Raw genomic sequence first — 18,509 nt, 5'->3', positions numbered from 1 at the left:
TCAACTAATTGATTCCATGATTGTGCATCCTTGTTTTTTTTCTCCTTGCTTCCATTTTCTTATCTATCATTCCATTTAGATAGGTTAAAATAGTTGCATTCGTACATTTAAAATGGTGTTTACCTCAATAAGTGGACTTCAATGATGTGACGATTACCCTTTTTAAAGTATTATTTTTTTAATTTTGTCTAAAATCTAGCAAATATTTGTTGGAATTTGTTTGGAGGAAAGATACCTAGGACTAGGGTTGGAATACCCAACAGAGTAGAACATAAAATTCTAGAAAGAAACTCAAGCAAGCATGCATACAACTTCAAATTCACAAAGTAAGTATAATGTAACAATCCTTCCGACCCCCTTGGGTTGTTCTTGGGCTATCTAAGGTGTTACTTTAAAATTAACCAAATCTCCATGGTCCATCATGAAGATAGGGTTACAAAAATACACTTTTCCCAACTTCATTGAAACTCAAATCCGTGACAACCATTGCATTTGGCTAGTGAAGAGCTTTCGGGTGAGATAAATTTTATTTTTGGAGAGAACTATCCAGCCATACTATCTATGGATTCATTTGAACATCATATCTTCAATAAAAGACCAATGAACAGTATGTTGTGATCAATTAATGTAGTCTTTCAAGTCATTGAACTATCATACTCAACAATCTTTGAATTACCCTCTGACAACGATGACAACACTATGTCCAACATAAAATCTAGCAAAGATTTCTTGGAATTGCAAGTTTAAGCTATGCAATTTACATATTCATAATGCTCAATGGGGTTTTCAAGGAACCATATCCATTTATACATTAAAAATGCAATTTGAATAATGAAAAATTACACTTCATATATATATATATATATATATATATATATATATATATATATAGAGAGAGAGAGAGAGAGAGAGAGTATATCCATCTTAACCACAAATATATCGAGTGGTGAGAAGGGTCAAATCCGGCCTCCCATTACAAACAACCATTTTTCATGTTTTGCAGTTACTTTAAAAAGAGAGATTTAGACTTTTAAGATATTTTATACTTACTTATTAGATCTATAGTTAAAAGATGTATAATGTTGTATATGTTTTTCAATCATCTTCTCAATTTTTTCCAACCTTCTTTGGTGTCATCAAAATTCTAAAATTTCAATTAATTTTTTTAACTTTCTTTCGACATAACTCTGATCATGATAAACCTCTTTACAAAATTTATGTAAACATGTTAAAATAGAGTACGCTATCTTACTTATGTATTACATATCAATCTAAACTTTTATTATTAAAATAGAAATGTTGAGCATCTTACGACAAACTAATAATCTTTAAATTTATGGAGTGTGCTACCTGCAAAGACAAGAGGTTGAAATTATGGAAGACATAAATTATCGGAAGATAAGTTGCACTCATATTGGCTACTGGTTACATTGTTTTTACATTTACCTGGTCAGTAACGCTCATATTGGCTACTAGTTACATTATTTTCACATTTACCTGGTCAGTAACGCTCATATTGGCTACTGGTTACATTATTTTTACATTTACCTGGTCAGTAATTAATTACATATGTAAAATGACAATCTAATTGAATGGAATCCCAAAATATAGTGTCTGAAAACTAACCAGAATTAGCTAAAACAATGTCCATACAAAAGTAGCTAAAACAATGAACAATGAGTCCGAACAAAACTGTAACAACATACAACAGACTCTAATAATATGAGGAAAATTTAAATTTCTCTATTATTATGAAAAATACACATGAAGCCATCACTGGATTTTGTATGGCATATCTTCATGTATATTTTGAGAAGAGAAAAAGTACAGAGGCGTGAAAATATAATATAATAAAGAAAAGACATGCAGGCATAGCTTCGATGAGCATAGCTTTTGGGAATAAAAGTACATAGCGGAGAAAATATATTAAAGAAAAAGGCAGTATTTATTTCGATGAGCATTCCTTCGTATGAAGGCAGTGAAGTGAGAGCATATGTGAGGTCTAAAAGGGATATATCTCGAATCGTACAGAGCAACTGCCCAGATAAATTTGAGCTCCCATCTGCGAAGAACAGCACTTATTCAACAATCCAATCGCTTGTATCAGACAGGCACGGCAGTCGGGCGCTGCAAGTGTTGTGAAGCACATTTGTAATCCATAAACGGTGACAGAAGAATGTTTCACCACTTGTGCTCCGTTGGCGAATCGATTGACGTGTAAGGGAGCTTTCCGTGCGAGAGTTGCCATGAGATTGGCGAGAGTGTGATTGAAACCATGAATATTACTGTTGCTCTTCGCACTCTCAAGAGAATAGGCAACGCTGGTATCGAGAGCAGAGGCGAAAGTGTAATTCTCATAGCGAATGAAGCAGAATTCGAACTGAACACGAGCGCTTATGGCGTTGGGGCAGCCTTGAAAAGCCCTCTCTGACGCTGCAGCGACACAGCTTTGGCACTCATGGCGAGAGACGTCGGGCCTGCATTGCACAAGCCCCTGGACTCCGCCATATGTATGTGTCGCTAATCCGCCACTGGGGGCAGCGCCATTCACCAGGGATTTCAATAGCCTCTTCAGATTCCTCTCGTATCCACTGCCACTGCTGTATTTGTTCGCATTGCACAGACCGTAAATATAGGAATCGGATATTTGCGCCCCATGATCCACAACTGAAGGTGAAACTGAAATTGAAATTGAAATTACATTAAATAACAGCAGTAACGTCATCCAAGTACACCACCGCCATCCTATATTATTCATGCCTTCCATCTATCTTCCCAATAAATATCCGCAGTGAGTAGCAGAGACTAGAGACAGATGCACGCAAACTCTAAATGGTATTATTTACCCAGAGAAGACGGAAGGGTTTTATAGCTATAGCCGGAGGATACGATGCGGAGACAAACAAAATTAAACACATCATCATTAAGATATTGCAAAATTTAGCACATCATCATTAAGATATTGCAAAATTTAACGCATCATTAAGATATTGCAAAAAAATGCATAACAAAAAGAAATTAATTTTTTCATTCCTAATTATTTTAAATTTTGTATTTATATGAAAAATGATATCTCATGGGGTTCACCATTACAAACAGTAGCATGACGTACGTAATTCCATTCCTCGCTTCCCGAGGAATCCATTCGGGTTCGAGTTGGTTGTGCATCGAAAACTTAATTATATGATCCTTAATGGTTAGGCCATCACTAAATTATTTTACTCAAATGATGATGATGATAATGATGACCATGACCACAATGATGATTAGAATAAAATCTTAAATATAATATTTTACATATAAATATTTAGGATTTTCTATATTAATATAGGTAATAAAGAGTGGACAATGGATTATAATAGTGTTCAAAAGTATATTTATATTATTATTAATTGATGATGATGATGACGACGTGGTGGTAGTAGTAGTAGTGACAACAACGATGATGATAATGACAATATGACAACGGGGATAAAATTTTAAAATATAAAAGAAATAATGATGACAATGATGATGATGATAAAATTTAAAAGTACCATATTTTACAAGACTAATGTTTAGAAATTTTCTATAGGGGAGGAACGCCATTAGGCGAACACCTCCACGTCAACATGCCCTCCCACCACGCTGGCACGTCAACCTTCATACGACACGTAATGCCTCCATCTATATCTATACTGATAAAATTTCTCATGATACCACCTTATTTTTTAGTGAAAAAACTTTATGAAATGTTTCCACTTAGATAGATTTGATTCCTGTTGTATTTCTCATGATACCACCTTATTTTTGAGTGAAAAACTTTATGAAATGTTTCCACTTAGATAGATTTGATTCCCGTTGTCTTTTTTTATATCCAGAGTTAGGATGGATCTATGTTGATTATGAGTAACACTAATGAAATTTATACTTTTGATATTTACTTATTTTATATTATATATAGACAGTTGAGATTGAAACATTTTATTCATGAATCTCATTCTCCACATGCCCCTCATATTCATAAAACATATATTCATAGAATATTGTCTCTTCCCTCTTCTCTTCTTTATCTATATAAAAATATTTTTTTCTTGAGTTCGTGATGTCGGAAATTGCTCCACAATAGACATTTTTAGCTGTCCAAATTCCAAGCTGTTATTAACATTTTTTAAAATTCTACATATCAACTTCATATTAAATGTTAAAAAATAATTACAAATCTCCTTCGTAACTTGAATCACTCATGAACCATATTTGAAATATTTGATTTTGCCCACATAAAACATTTTACAGATTATGTAATATTAATAATATTATTTTTACTAGCATCTGTTAACTCCATATTAAGTAGTGAAAAAAATACATATCTCCCTCATATTAAAAGTTAAATTAATTTATATTACTTTATTTTTCTATAGAAATTTCATGTAAAATTGAGGTATAAATTGAAGTATTTTATTCATGATGGGCATTAATTTTTTTTTTTATTATTATTTTCTAATTTCTTAATATAAATATCTTTTTATTATTTCTAATTGTGACATTTCATGACAACATCTCTTTCATACTAGGCTATAGAGCCCCTCCCGGTACAATGATGGTATTGTTGGTGGTGGTGATGACGACAAACTTAACGACAAGAACGATTGTGAAGATAAAATTATGAAATACATTAGTGATGATGACGTCGATGTTGTATTAATTGATGATGATGATGATGATGATGACCATGACCACAATGATGATTAGAATAAAATCTTAAATATAATATTTTACAATACAAATATTTAGGATTTTTCTATATTAATATAGGTAATAAAGAATGGACAATGGATTATAATAGTCTTCAAAAGTATATTTGTATTATTATTAATTGATGATGATGATGATGATGACGTGGTAGTAGTAGTAGTGACGACAACGATGATGCTGATGACAATATGACAACGGGGATAAAATTTTAAAATATAAAAGAAATAATGATGACAATGATGATGATGATAAAATTTAAAAGTACCATATTTTAGAAGACTAATATTTAGAAATTTTCTATAAGGGAGGAACGCCATTAGGCGAACACCTCCATGTCAACATGCCCTCCTGCCACGTTGGCATGTCAACCTTCATATGACACGGAATGCCTCCATCTATATCTATACGGATAAAATTTCTCATGATACCACCTTATTTTTGAGTGAAAAAACTTTATGAAATGTTTCCACTTAGATAGATTTGATTCCTGTTGTATTTCTCATGATACCACCTTATTTTTGAGTGAAAAACTTTATGAAATGTTTCCACTTAGATAGATTTGATTCCTGTTGTCTTTTGTTATATCCAGAGTTAGGATGGATCTATGTTGATTATGAGTAACACTAATGAAATTTATACTTTTGATATTTACTTATTTTATATTATATATAGACAGTTGAGATTGAAACATTTTATTCATGAATCTCATTCTCCACATGCCCCTCATATTCATAAAACATATATTCATAGAATATTCTCTCTTCCCTCTTCTCTTTCTTTATCTATATAAAACTATTTTTTTCTTAAGTTCGTGATGTCGGAAATTGCTCCACAATAGACATTTTTAGTTGTCCAAGTTCCAAGCTGTTATTAACATTTTTTAAAATTCTACATATCAACTTCATATTAAATGTTAAAAAATGATTACAAATCTCCTTCGTAACTTGAATCACTCATGACACATATTTGAAATATTTGATTTTGCCCACATAAAACATTTTACAAATTATGTAATATTAATAATATTATTTTTACTAGCATCTGTTAACTCCATATTAAGTAGTGAAAAAAATACATATCTCCCTCATATTAAAAGTTAAATTAATTTATATTACTTTATTTTTCTATAGAAATTTCATGTGAAATTAAGGTAGAAATTGAAGTATATTCATGATGGGCATTAATTTTTTTTTTATTATTTTCTAATTTCTTAATATAAATATCTTTTTATTATTTTTAATTGTGACATTTCATGACAACATCTCTTTCATACTAGGCTATAGAGCCCCTCCCGGTACAATGATGGTATTGTTGGTGGTGGTGATGACGACAAACTTAACGACAAGAACGATGATGAAGATAAAATTATGAAATACATTAGTGATGATGACGTCAATTTTGTATTAATTGATGATGATGATGATGATGATGACCATGACCACAATGATGATTAGAATAAAATCTTAAATATAATATTTTACAATACAAATATTTAGGATTTTTCTATATTACTATAGGTAATAAAGAGTGGACAATGGATTATAATAGTGTTCAAAAGTATATTTGTATTATTATTAATTGATGATGATGATGATGATGACGTGGTAGTAGTAGTAGTGACAACAACGATGATGATGATGACAATATGACAACGGGGATAAAATTTTAAAATATAAAAGAAATAATGATGACAATGATGATGATGACAAAATTTAAAAGTACCATATTTTAGAAGACTAATATTTAGAAATTTTCTATAGGGGAGGAACGCCATTAGGCGAACACCTCCACGTCAACATGCCCTCTTGCCACGCTGGCATGTCAACCTTCATACGACACGTAATGCCTCCATCTATATCTATACGGATAAAATTTCTCATGAGACCACCTTATTTTTGAGTGAAAAAACTTTATGAAATTTTTCCACTTAGATAGATTTGATTCCTGTTGTATTTCTGATGATACCACCTTATTTTTGAGTGAAAAACTTTATGAAATGTTTCCACTTAGATAGATTTGATTCCTGTTGTCTTTTGTTATATCCAGAGTTAGGATGGATCTATGTTGTTATGAGTAACACTAATGAAATTTATACTTTTGATATTTACTTATTTTATATTATATATAGACAGTTGAGATTGAAACATTTTATTCATGAATCTCAATCTCCACATGCCCCTCATATTCATAAAACATATATTCATAGAATATTCTCTCTTCCCTCTTCTCTTTCTTTATCTATATTAAAATATTTTTTTCTTGAGTTCGTGATGTCGGAAATTGCTCCACAATAGACATTTTTAGCTGTCCAATTTCCAAGCTGTTATTAACATTTTTTAAAATTCTACATATCAACTTCATATTAAATGTTAAAAAATAATTACAAATCTCCTTCGTAACTTGAATCACTCATGACACATATTTGAAATATTTTATTTTGCCCACATAAAACATTTTACAGATTATGTAATATTAATAATATTATTTTTACTAGCATTTGTTAACTCCATATTGAGTAGTGAAAAAAATACATATCTCCCTCATATTAAAAGTTAAATTAATTTATATTGCTTTATTTTTCTATAGAAATTTCATGTAAAATTGAGGTAGAAATTGAAGTATTTTATTCATGATGGGCATTAATTTTTTTTTTTATTATTATTTTCTAATTTCTTAATATAAATATCTTTTTATTATTTTTAATTGTGACATTTCATGACAACATCTCTTTCATACTAGGCTATAGAGCCCCTCCCGGTACAATGATGGTATTGTTGGTGGTGGTGATGACGACAAACTTAATGACAAGAACGATGATGAAGATAAAATTATGAAATGCATTAGTGATGATGACGTCGATGTTGTATTATTTGATGATGATGATGATGATGATGATGATGACCATGACCACAATGATGATTAGAATAAAATCTTAAATATAATATTTTACAATACAAATATTTAGGATTCTTCTATATTAATATAGGTAATAAAGAGTGGACAATGGATTATAATAGTGTTCAAAAGTATATTTGTATTATTATTAATTGATGATGTTGATGATGATGACGTGGTAGTAGTAGTAGTGACAACAACGATGATGATGATGACAATATGACAACGGGGATAAAATTTTAAAATATAAAAGAAATAATGATGACAATGATGATGATGATAAAATTTAAAAGTACCATATTTTAGAAGACTAATATTTAGAAATTTTCTATAGAGGAGGAACGCCATTAGGTGAACACCTCCACATCAACATGCCCTCCTGCCACGCTGGCACGTCAACCTTCATACGACACGTAATGCCTCCATCTATATCTATACGGATAAAATTTCTCATGATACCACCTTATTTTTGAGTGAAAAAACTTTATGAAATGTTTCCACTTAGATAGATTTGATTCCTGTTGTATTTCTCATGATACCACCTTATTTTTGAGTAAAAAACTTTATGAAATGTTTCCACTTAGATAGATTTGATTCCTGTTGTCTTTTGTTATATCCAGAGTTAGGATGGATCTATGTTGATTATGAGTAACACTAATGAAATTTATACTTTTGATATTTACTTATTTTATATTATATATAGACAGTTGAGATTGAAACATTTTATTCATGAATCTCATTCTCCACATGCCCCTCATATTCATAAAACATATATTCATAGAATATTCTCTCTTCCCTCTTCTCTTTCTTTATCTATATAAAAATATTTTTTTTCTTGAGTTCGTGATGTCTGAAATTGCTCCACAATAGACATTTTTAGTTGTCCAAGTTCCAAGCTGTTATTAACATTTTTTAAAATTCTACATATCAACTTCATATTAAATGTTAAAAATAATTACAAATCTCCTTCGTAACTTGAATCACTCATGACACATATTTGAAATATTTGATTTTGCTCACATAAAACATTTTACAGATTATGTAGTATTAATAATATTATTTTTACTAGCATGTGTTAACTCCATATTAAGTAGTGAAAAAATTACATATCTCCCTCATATTAAAAGTTAAATTAATTTATATCACTTTTGATTACTTTATTTTTCTATAGAAATTTCATGTAAAATTGAGGTAGAAATTGAAGTATTTTATTCATGATGGGCATTAATTTTATTATTATTATTATTTTCTAATTTCTTAATATAAATATCTTTTTATTATTTTTAATTGTGATATTTCATGACATCGTCTCTTTCATACTAGGCTATAGAGCCCCTCCCGGTACAATGATGGTATTGTTGGCGATGGTGATGACGACAAACATAATGACAGGAACGATGATGAAGATAAAATTATGAAATGCATTAGTGACGATGACGTCGATGTTATATTAATTGATGATGATGATCATGACCACATTGATGATTAGAATAAAATCTTAAATATAATATTTTACAATACAAATATTTAGGATTTTTCTATATTAATATAGGTAATAAAGAGTGGACAATGGATTATAATAGTGTTCAAAAGTATATTTATATTATTGTTAATTGATGATGATGATGATGATGACGTGGTAGTAGTAGTAGTGACAACAACGATGATGATGATGACAATATGACAACGGGGATAAAATTTTAAAATATAAAATAAATAATGATGACAATGATGATGATGATAAAATTTAAAAGTACCATATCTTAGAAGACAATATTCAAAAATTTTCTATAGCGGAGGAACACCATTAGGCGAACACCTCCACGTCAACATGCCCTCCTGCCAGCCTGGCATGTCAACCTTCATACGACACGTAATGCCTCCATGCAGTGACTTGTTGAGCGTGTATGAGTACCGATTCAGCAGGTGGAGGCGCGGTTTAGGGTTTGTTTAGCGTGAGTACCATGCGCCTTGTTCATTATTGCGTTCATTTTTGTTTGGCACCTGTTCTTGCCTGTTCTCTCCGCCGGGTAGTTGAATGTTGTTGCTCCAATGGTGATCACTGCCATTACGGTCGTCGGTGATGCGGGTGGTGGTTTATGGACCAGTAGAGATGGTTGTGTTGGAGGTTGTTCAGTTGTTTTCGTTTGTTTCCTCTTGTTTTTTTGCCTGGTTTTTCTTCCCCGTTTGGTGGTATGGGCTCGTTATTCGTCTGCCTTTATCCCAGTGGCGAATTTAGCTAGGCTCGGTGTTGGACATGGCCGTTTCGCACTCCGAAATGATTTTCAGGTTTGTAGTTCAATTTATGAACTGCAATTTCACATTTTATCTACAATTTTGGTCCGTATCTAACCATTTTGATGCTTTCTTGCAGGTTGTTGCAGTCTGAGCTACTGTTTTTGGAGCATCTGAGGTTCCTGTGGCTTTCTAGCATAGAGAAAAAAGGTGGCATGGAGAAGAAATGTAGGACACTGTCCTACCAACCTGAAATACTATGTTTTTCAACACATTTAGCCTCCATTGGAATATTGTGCCTTTGTTTTATGTTTGTGTATGTGTTTACCTATGTGGGTTTTGTGGGTTTTAGCTAATTTATGGGTTTTTACTTTGTTGGATTTTGGCTAATTTACAGGTTTTCATTTTGTTGGGTTTTGGGTTGTGTATTTTACACTCAGTGGGATGTGCAGAAAGAGCCCATTGAATTTTTTGCATTCTACCAATTGAAAATTTAGGTCTCTGAAGTTGGTTTAAGAGCATCCTATGAGTAGCAACATGACTAGGGCTTCAGGGTTCCTATCTGCCTAGCTTCTATGCTCATATATAGTGCCCAACCTGAGACTGAATGAATGAGAGGTCATCCCGAGCCTGAGATAGAGAGCAGGGAAAATTTTAAGAATCCCCCCTAAATTTATAAATGTAATAAATGGGCGAATCTCCATGGTATATAGGAAAAATGGAAGGCGATTTTATCAATAATATAATATGTATATATAATTTTTTGGCGAATCTCTCACCAGGCATGGCGAATATTTTACTCAATTATAAAATCTTGTAAGATCTTGGCGAGTCTTTCACTAAATAATAAAACTTTGTAAAGTCCTAGTGAATCTTAGCATAGGCTACATGTTGGTTTAATTCCCCCATTTAAATAGGCTACATTCCAGGTGAATACCATGGGTCAATACCATGTGCCATTTTGGTGAATACCATGGGTTGATACCATGTGCCATTTTGGTGAATACCATGGGTCAATACCATCAGACATTTTTATTTTTATTAATTCTAATATTAGGGTTAATAATGGTTTTTTGCATGGTATTAATAACAATCTAGTCCATGGTATTTGTCCCATAGTATTTTGGCCATAGGTTTCACCTAAATATAACCCATTTTTGAGTGTTCGTAGATATAAGGTGACTTACGGAGTAAATATAAAAAAAAAAAAAAAAAATATTTGTTTAGCATACCTCTCGTTTATTTATATTTTTATTAATTTACCATACATCTTTTACAAATATGGTATTTGGCCCATAGGATTCACTTAAATAAAACCTCTTCATAAATAGAACGAGGGTTATGGACTAAATATAAAAAGAGGTTTTATTTATTTACGATACGTATAGTTTATTTATATTTTTATTTATTTACCATACCTTTTGAGTAAGTATAAAAAGACGTTTTATTTATTTACCATACCTCCACTTTACTTATATTTTTATTTGTTTACACCCTTACATGTATATAAGGTGACTTATGGAGTAAATATAAAAAATGTTTTATTTATTTACCATACCTCTCATTTATTTATATTTTTATTAATTTACCATAACTCTTTTATAAATATGGTATTTTGTCCATAGGATTCACATAAATAAAACCTATTCTTGAAAATGGGCGAATGGATTCACTTAAATAAAACCTATTCTTGAAAATGGGCGAATGGAAGGTTGTAAGTCCTAATTTCAAGGGCTAAATTTACCTTTTTTACCCTCTCCCTTAAAATAAGGTGGGCTATTTGAGGTGATTTGTAAACATGTACTATGATAAAAAATATTCGCCCACTAAAAATTTAAAACCCCTTAATTTCGCCAAAGGGCGAACATTCGCCCCTAAAATTATCCTTGATAGAGAGAGTTTTAGCCACGACATTATATATGTTGTTGTGGGTTGGTTGCACGTTGATGCAGTGGTGGCATCCGTGGGGGTTGCACAACCACGATATGTGTTATGAAACCAGCTCACAAAAAGATAGAAAAGAGAGATCCACGCCTTAGAATTCAGCCTCTTCGAGGGGGCAACCTCCTTTACATTACATAAATGAACAATTCTTGGATGATACAAATGACAAAACCTCCTTTCTATATATAGGAGTCTATGGAATCACAATGTAATCCAGCCGACCTAACAATAATAATATAAAGCCACAAAAATAACAATCGAGGGATTCTATGGGCACATTAATAACAATATGGGGGTAATGGGGGCACAACAATATAAATAAGGGGTATAACTACAATAGTAATGGGGTAATTGTAAAATTTTCTGTTTCCCACCCCGGTTTTCAGTTTCACCTTATTTCTCCCATATAGTTAAATGCCCATTCCCATAGCCATACATTTAACAGACTGAAAAAATAAATATTGCTGAAAACACAAATTCTGGAAATTTTTCAGAGTGCTGGAAATTGCAGAAATAAAAAATCAGCAATTAAAACAGCCATAAAAACACATTTAAACTCAGTGATTTTTGGTCAACTTGACCCTGGAAAAACCCCCTACAACTCTTGGGAAAACCAGTTTGAGAGCTCTTCTTTATTTCTGGAAAATGCCTTTTACAGAGAAAATATTTTCAGCAAAAAATCAGCAAAACATAAATTTTTCCAGCAAGCAAAACTTATCTGTTTTCAGCCCAAACGACAATCTGAAAACTGCTGGAAGAGCTGTACGGACCGTACGGATGTACGGACTGTACGGATGTACGGACTGTACGGACTGTACGGACGGCCGTACGGACTTGTACGGACAGCCCTCGGGAAAAGTGCAGAAAATTGCCTCCTCGATATTCGTGCTGAAAAATAATTTTTTCCACTATTTTGCTCACAAAAACTGCCTTTTTCTGCTTGTTCTTTATGCTGTTCAGATTTGCTGAAATGCTGCCTTGGTGTGTGTGCCAAACTGCTGCCTCTTTCTCCTCCTTGTCCAGAAATCTCCCTTGCTCTCTTGCTCTCCTTCTCCCAATCTGCTCATGAAAGAATGAATGATCTTTTTCTCCTTTTCCTCCCTTAACCCAACCCTAAATGACTTTTGGGTGATCCCTAAATCCAATGGCTGAAATAGATTTAGATCAATGGCTGAGATTAAATGCTCATTTAAATCTCACTTTCTATTTTTTAATTCACCCCACTTTAATAAAGACCCACTTAGTCATTTATTTCCAAAGTCACTTTTCCTTTCTAATTTTTCATTGACTTTATAAAGTCACTTTAAAATTAGACTTAGTAACTTTATCACTTAAAGTCACTTTCAAATTAGATTTAACTTTATAAAAATTATAAAGTTACTTTAGGAGAAAAATTAAATTCTTTTGGACACTTTTCCCTAGGCCAAAGATCAAAGCCTTAGGGAACCACCTGTCCTCCGGTACCAAATTTCAACACTCCCTCTTACCGAGGAAGGTGTTCCTCACCACACCCATCTTGTCTCTGAAGTAGACATGCTTGCCCCGTGGTAAGGCTTTGGTAAGAATATCTGCAACCTGCTCATCAGTGGAAATATACTCAAGCTTTACAGCTCCCTTCTGAACATGGTCTCTGATGAAATGATATCTGATCCCGATATGCTTTGACCTGTCATGAAATACTGGATTCTCCGTGAGTTTAATGCAACTCTGATTATCACAGTAAATCACTGAAGGTCTCAACGGCTGACCAAATAAGCCAAACAACATCTTGCGAAGCCAGATGGCCTCACAACTAGCTAGACTGGCTGCCATATACTCTGCTTCCGCTGAACTCAGTGCTACTGACTGCTGCTTCCGGCTGAACCATGACACTACTGCTGAACCCAACCCAAAACAACACCCTGAAGTGCTCTTCCTATCAGAAGCACAACCTGCCCAATCAGAATCAGTGTATCCTGCCAATCTCACTCCATCTCCCTGCCTGTAGTCCAGACCATAATCCACTGTCCCCTGCAAGTACCGCAAAATGTGTTTTGCAGCCACCCAGTGAACCTTTCTAGGCTCACACATAAACTGACTCATCGTGTTGACTGCAAAACAGATATCTGGTCTGGTGTTGACCAAATACATCAAGGAACCAATCAGCTGCCTGTACAATGTGGGATCCACCAACTCGGAATCCGAAGCATGAAGCTTCTTCCAGTTGGTGATCATCGGTGTCGACATGGGTCTACAATCCTCCATGTGGAATCTGCTAAGGATGTCCACAATATACTTCCCCTGCCCCAGGAAGAAATGCCCCTCCTCCTGCCACACCTCCAAACCCAAAAAGTAATGCATCAAGCTGATGTCCTTCATCTCAAACTCCGCTGCAAGATCTCTCTTACAGTGCTCTATGAGTCTCTCTGCACCTGTAATGATCAAGTCATCCACATACAGCACCAGAATGAGAGGCTCCTCACCAATCACAATAAAGTAAAGGTTCGGATCTGCCTCACTCTTTGTGAAACCCATCCCCTGCAAGTATGCATCTATCCTGGAGTACCAAGCTCTGGGAGCTTGCTTCAGGCCATAAAGGGCCTTCTTCAATCTGCACACATGGGACTCCTTCCCATGCACCTCAAAGCCCTGTGGCTGCTCAATGTACACCTCCTCCTGTATGAAGCCATTGAGAAATGCGGTCTTCACATCCATCTGGTGGATCTTCCAACCCATCTCTGCTGCTATCGATATAATGGAGCGGATCGAAGTATATCGAGCCACGGGAGCGAAGGTCTCCTCATAATCAACTCCCTCTACCTGTGAGAACCCTCTAGCCACAAACCTTGCTTTGAATTTCTCAATGCTGCCATCTGCAGCATGCTTTACCTTGTAAAGCCATCTGGAAGTAACCACGGATTTGCCCTCAGGCCTCGGCACCACCTCCCAAACATCATTCTTCATGATAGAAGAATACTCCTCCTGCATGGCCTCTCTCCAGACCTGCTGGCTAGCTGCCTCCTCATAGCTAGAAGGCTCAGAGTCAAGGATGCTGGTAACCATCGCCATATAGCTACAAAATCTCTCAGGTGGTCTACTCTCTCTGACCGGCCTCTTCGGCTCAGCAACAGATGTGGCATCTCTCAAGGTGTCCTGAAGCCACTTGGGCTTCCTCTTCCCTGAGCATGCTTCTCCCATAGGAGAATGAAACTCCTCCTCCTCATCCCCATCAGTAGCCTGAACTCCTGACTGTCTGTCTGCTGTCCTCCTGCCTGCACCTGAACCTGTAGAAGCTGAGGTACCGTGTGAACTGTCCATCAGTGGACTCCCTAGTGAACTGCTCTGTGAACTGCTCTGTATGCTGCCCGGAGCACCACCCCTCTGGCTCGACGAGCCACTGCTCACTGATGGACCTGACATCCTCATAGATGTACCTCCGGATCCTCCTGATCCCTGCCCACTGGATCCCTGCGACTGACTCAACTGCTGCTGAGGGTCTGGCTGATCCAGATACTCTAACTCCCGTGACCTCCTAAAGGCCCTGTCCTCCTCGAACTTCACATCCCGTCTGACAACAACTTTCCTCTGTGCAGGAATGTAAATCCGAAAGGCCTTTGAGGTCTCACTGTAGCCCACAAAGATACCCTTCTCTGCGGTGGGCTCTAGTTTGGTCCTCTCCTCCTTGGGTATATAGGAGTATGTAATGCATCCAAGGATATGAAGATGACCAAGATCAGGCTTCTTCCCAAAGAAAGCCTCCTCCGGAGTCATGTGCCCCAAGGCACGATGCGGACTCCTGTTCTGCAAGTAAACAGCTGTGTTGCAGGCCTCTGCCCACAAGAACAATGGCAACCCCTGATCATATAACATGGCTTTGGCAGCCCCTATGATGGATCTGTTCTTCCTCTCCGCAACCCCGTTCTGCTGGGGGTTGTAAGGAACAGTGAACTCCCTCCTAATGCCTGCCTCTGCACAATAGTCAACAAACTCTCCAAGGGTGTACTCTCCTCCATTGTCCGACCTCAGGGACTTGATCTTTCGACCTGTCTGAGTCTCCACAAGAGCTCTGAACTCCTGAAACCGCTTGAAGACCTCACTCTTGGTCTTCAAGAAATAAATCCAGGTCCTCCTGGAGTGATCATCAATGAATAAGACATAGTACTCATATCCACTCAAGGAAACATGAGACATCCGACCGCTCACATCGGAATGAATCAAATCAAGTATCCCCGTCGCTCTGCTGTCACTGCTGGGAAAAGGGGATTTGGCAAACTTGCCCATCGCACAACCTCTGCAAGTATCATGGTGATCAGTACTGAAATCTGGCACACCTGTAGTGATCTCCCGCAATGTCCTCAAGGCTCCATGAGACATGTGCCCCATCCTGCGGTGCCAAATCTCGCATAGCTCAGAACTGCTAGCTCTGCTGTCGGTACTACAGCTCAATGCCAAAGGGGGTTGGAATGCAAACTTGTACACCTTTGCATGGCGTACACCTATCACTCTAGCTGAATCAGCTGGAGAGCCCCTGGGATACATCAACACCTGTCCTTCCCTGAACAGTACCTCATATCCTCTGTCCTCCAACGCTGAGACGGATATGAGGTTCTTCCTCATCCCTGGCACATAAAGAACCTCTGACACCTTCAAGGGAGGTTTGGACTCCCTCTGAAATGTCACTGTCCCCACCCCGACTGCTCTAACAACTCTGTCATCACCGAGTACTACCTCAATATCAGTGCCACTCTCTGAAAGCTCTGAGAAGTACTCCCGGACTCCTGTCATGTGACGTGAAGCCCCACTGTCCACATACCAGATACCTGTAGATGCTCCGCTAATCGAGGGAAAAGCATGCTCCCTCTGAACCTGTGTGGCAGGTGATCCTGCACTAGAGGACTCACATGTAGTGAACGCAAACTCCCGGTCAAAACGACCTGCAAAGTCCTCAATCTCAGCTGACGCTGCCACATCCTGGGTCTTCCCCTTCTTCTTCTTCTTCTTCGGACACACAACTGCATAGTGTCCCATCTTCTGACAATTCCAACACTTCACTTTGGAATAGTCCTTTTGTGAGTTACCCTGTTTACCTTTACCTTTGCCTTTGCCTCCACCACCGCTTGTGGAAGCCTGCTTCTTCCCTTTGCCTTTCTTGCCTCCTGCCACCAGTGCTACGTCCTCATCCTGCTCAACTGGCTTGGCTGCCCCAAGCTGTCCTTTCCTGATCTCTGTCTGTATACAATCATCCCAAAACCTCTCCCATGTGGGAAGGGTCTCACGTGCACAAACCCCATCAGCAAAGTTCAACCATGAACGGGGGAGGCCATTCACTGCAATACACACCAACTCAGTGGATGGAATGGCCTCTCCAATCGCTGCCAACTCATCTCTCACATTGGTAATCTTTGTGAGATATCCAGCTGCACTATCATTCCCCATCTTAATGTTCTTCAGCTTCTCCTTCAGGACCATCTTCCGGTTCTCATTGGTACTCTGGTAGAGATTGGACAATGCTGTCCACATCTCATGGGCATTGCTCTTTCCTCTCACATGAGGAATGCAATGGTCTTTGATTCCGTCTAGAATCAGCCTCTTACCCTTGTTGTTCTTTCTATTATAAGCTGCCAACTGAGTAGCATCAGTAGGCACAACAACAGGGTGCTGTGCTGTATGCACCATGATATCCCAGACTTCTGCCTCCTCAAAGATACTCTGCATTCTCTCCTTCCAAACGCTGTAATTTGTATGCCCATCCAACCTATCCTCCACCCTCAATCCCAATGACATCTTGCTGTCCTAAAACTGAAAAATAGCACTGCTGTGGTAAAGATAAAACTGCTGTTTATGAAAAATCAGCTTGCTGGAATTTTCTGAGTGAAAAAATCAGCAGCTGTATTTTTTTTCTTTTGCTGTCCCAAACTGCCCTTCAGCGCTCAAGCTCTGATACCATGTAAAATTTTCTGTTTCCCACCCCGGTTTTCAGTTTCACCTTATTTCTCCCATATAGTTAAATGCCCATTCCCATAGCCATACATTTAACAGACTGAAAAAATAAATATTGCTGAAAACACAAATTCTGGAAATTTTTCAGAGTGCTGGAAATTGCAGAAATAAAAAATCAGCAATTAAAACAGCCATAAAAACACATTTAAACTCAGTGATTTTTGGTCAACTTGACCCTGGAAAAACCCCCTACAACTCTTGGGAAAACCAGTTTGAGAGCTCTTCTTTATTTCTGGAAAATGCCTTTTACAGAGAAAATATTTTCAACAAAAAATCAGCAAAACAGAAATTTTTCCAGCAAGCAAAACTTATCTGTTTTCAGCCCAAACGACAATCTGAAAACTGCTGGAAGAGCTGTACGGACCGTACGGATGTACGGACTGTACGGACGTACGGATGTACGGACCGTACGGACTGTACGGACTGTACGGACGGCCGTACGGACTTGTACGGACAGCCCTCGGGAAAAGTGCAGAAAATCGCCTCCTCGATATTCGTGCTGAAAAATAATTTTTTCCACTATTTTGCTCACAAAAACTGCCTTTTTCTGCTTGTTCTTTATGCTGTTCAGATTTGCTGAAATGCTGCCTTGGTGTGTGTGCCAAACTGCTGCCTCTTTCTCCTCCTTGTCCAGAAATCTCCCTTGCTCTCTTGCTCTCCTTCTCCCAATCTGCTCATGAAAGAATGAATGATCTTTTTCTCCTTTTCCTCCCTTAACCCAA

The 18,509-nt window shown here is 36.6% G+C and overlaps 1 protein-coding gene across 1 annotated transcript; it reads right to left on the bottom strand.

Annotated features, from left to right (window-relative positions):
* Positions 1 to 2,002: 2,002 nt before the first annotated feature.
* On the bottom strand, positions 2,003 to 9,698 carry LOC149264433 (antimicrobial ginkbilobin-2-like protein). Its single transcript, XM_089398944.1, has 2 exons — positions 9,593 to 9,698; positions 2,003 to 2,679 (listed from the first exon to the last, which is right to left on the bottom strand). Exons 1-2 carry the CDS (start codon positions 9,696 to 9,698, stop codon positions 2,003 to 2,005), a joined length of 783 nt encoding a protein of 260 aa, XP_089255070.1.
* Positions 9,699 to 18,509: the final 8,811 nt, after the last annotated feature.

This window comes from Pinus tabuliformis, chromosome 6 (assembly GCF_031772625.1).
Source record: "Pinus tabuliformis cultivar Carrire ecotype Pingquan chromosome 6, CPIR1, whole genome shotgun sequence".
Taxonomy (NCBI): Eukaryota; Viridiplantae; Streptophyta; class Pinopsida; order Pinales; family Pinaceae; genus Pinus; species Pinus tabuliformis.
Note: the sequence above shows the minus strand (reverse complement) of the source record. Positions and strands in the feature narration are given on the sequence as shown.

Coding starts and splice junctions, on each gene's coding strand:
- LOC149264433 (XM_089398944.1), bottom strand. CDS start 9,698: ATGGCAGTGATCACCATTGGAGCAACAACATTCAACTACCCGGCGGAG. Junction 2,680..9,592: donor AATAATGAACAAGGCGCATG/GTACTCACGCTA, acceptor TTTCAATTTCAG/TTTCACCTTCAGTTGTGGAT.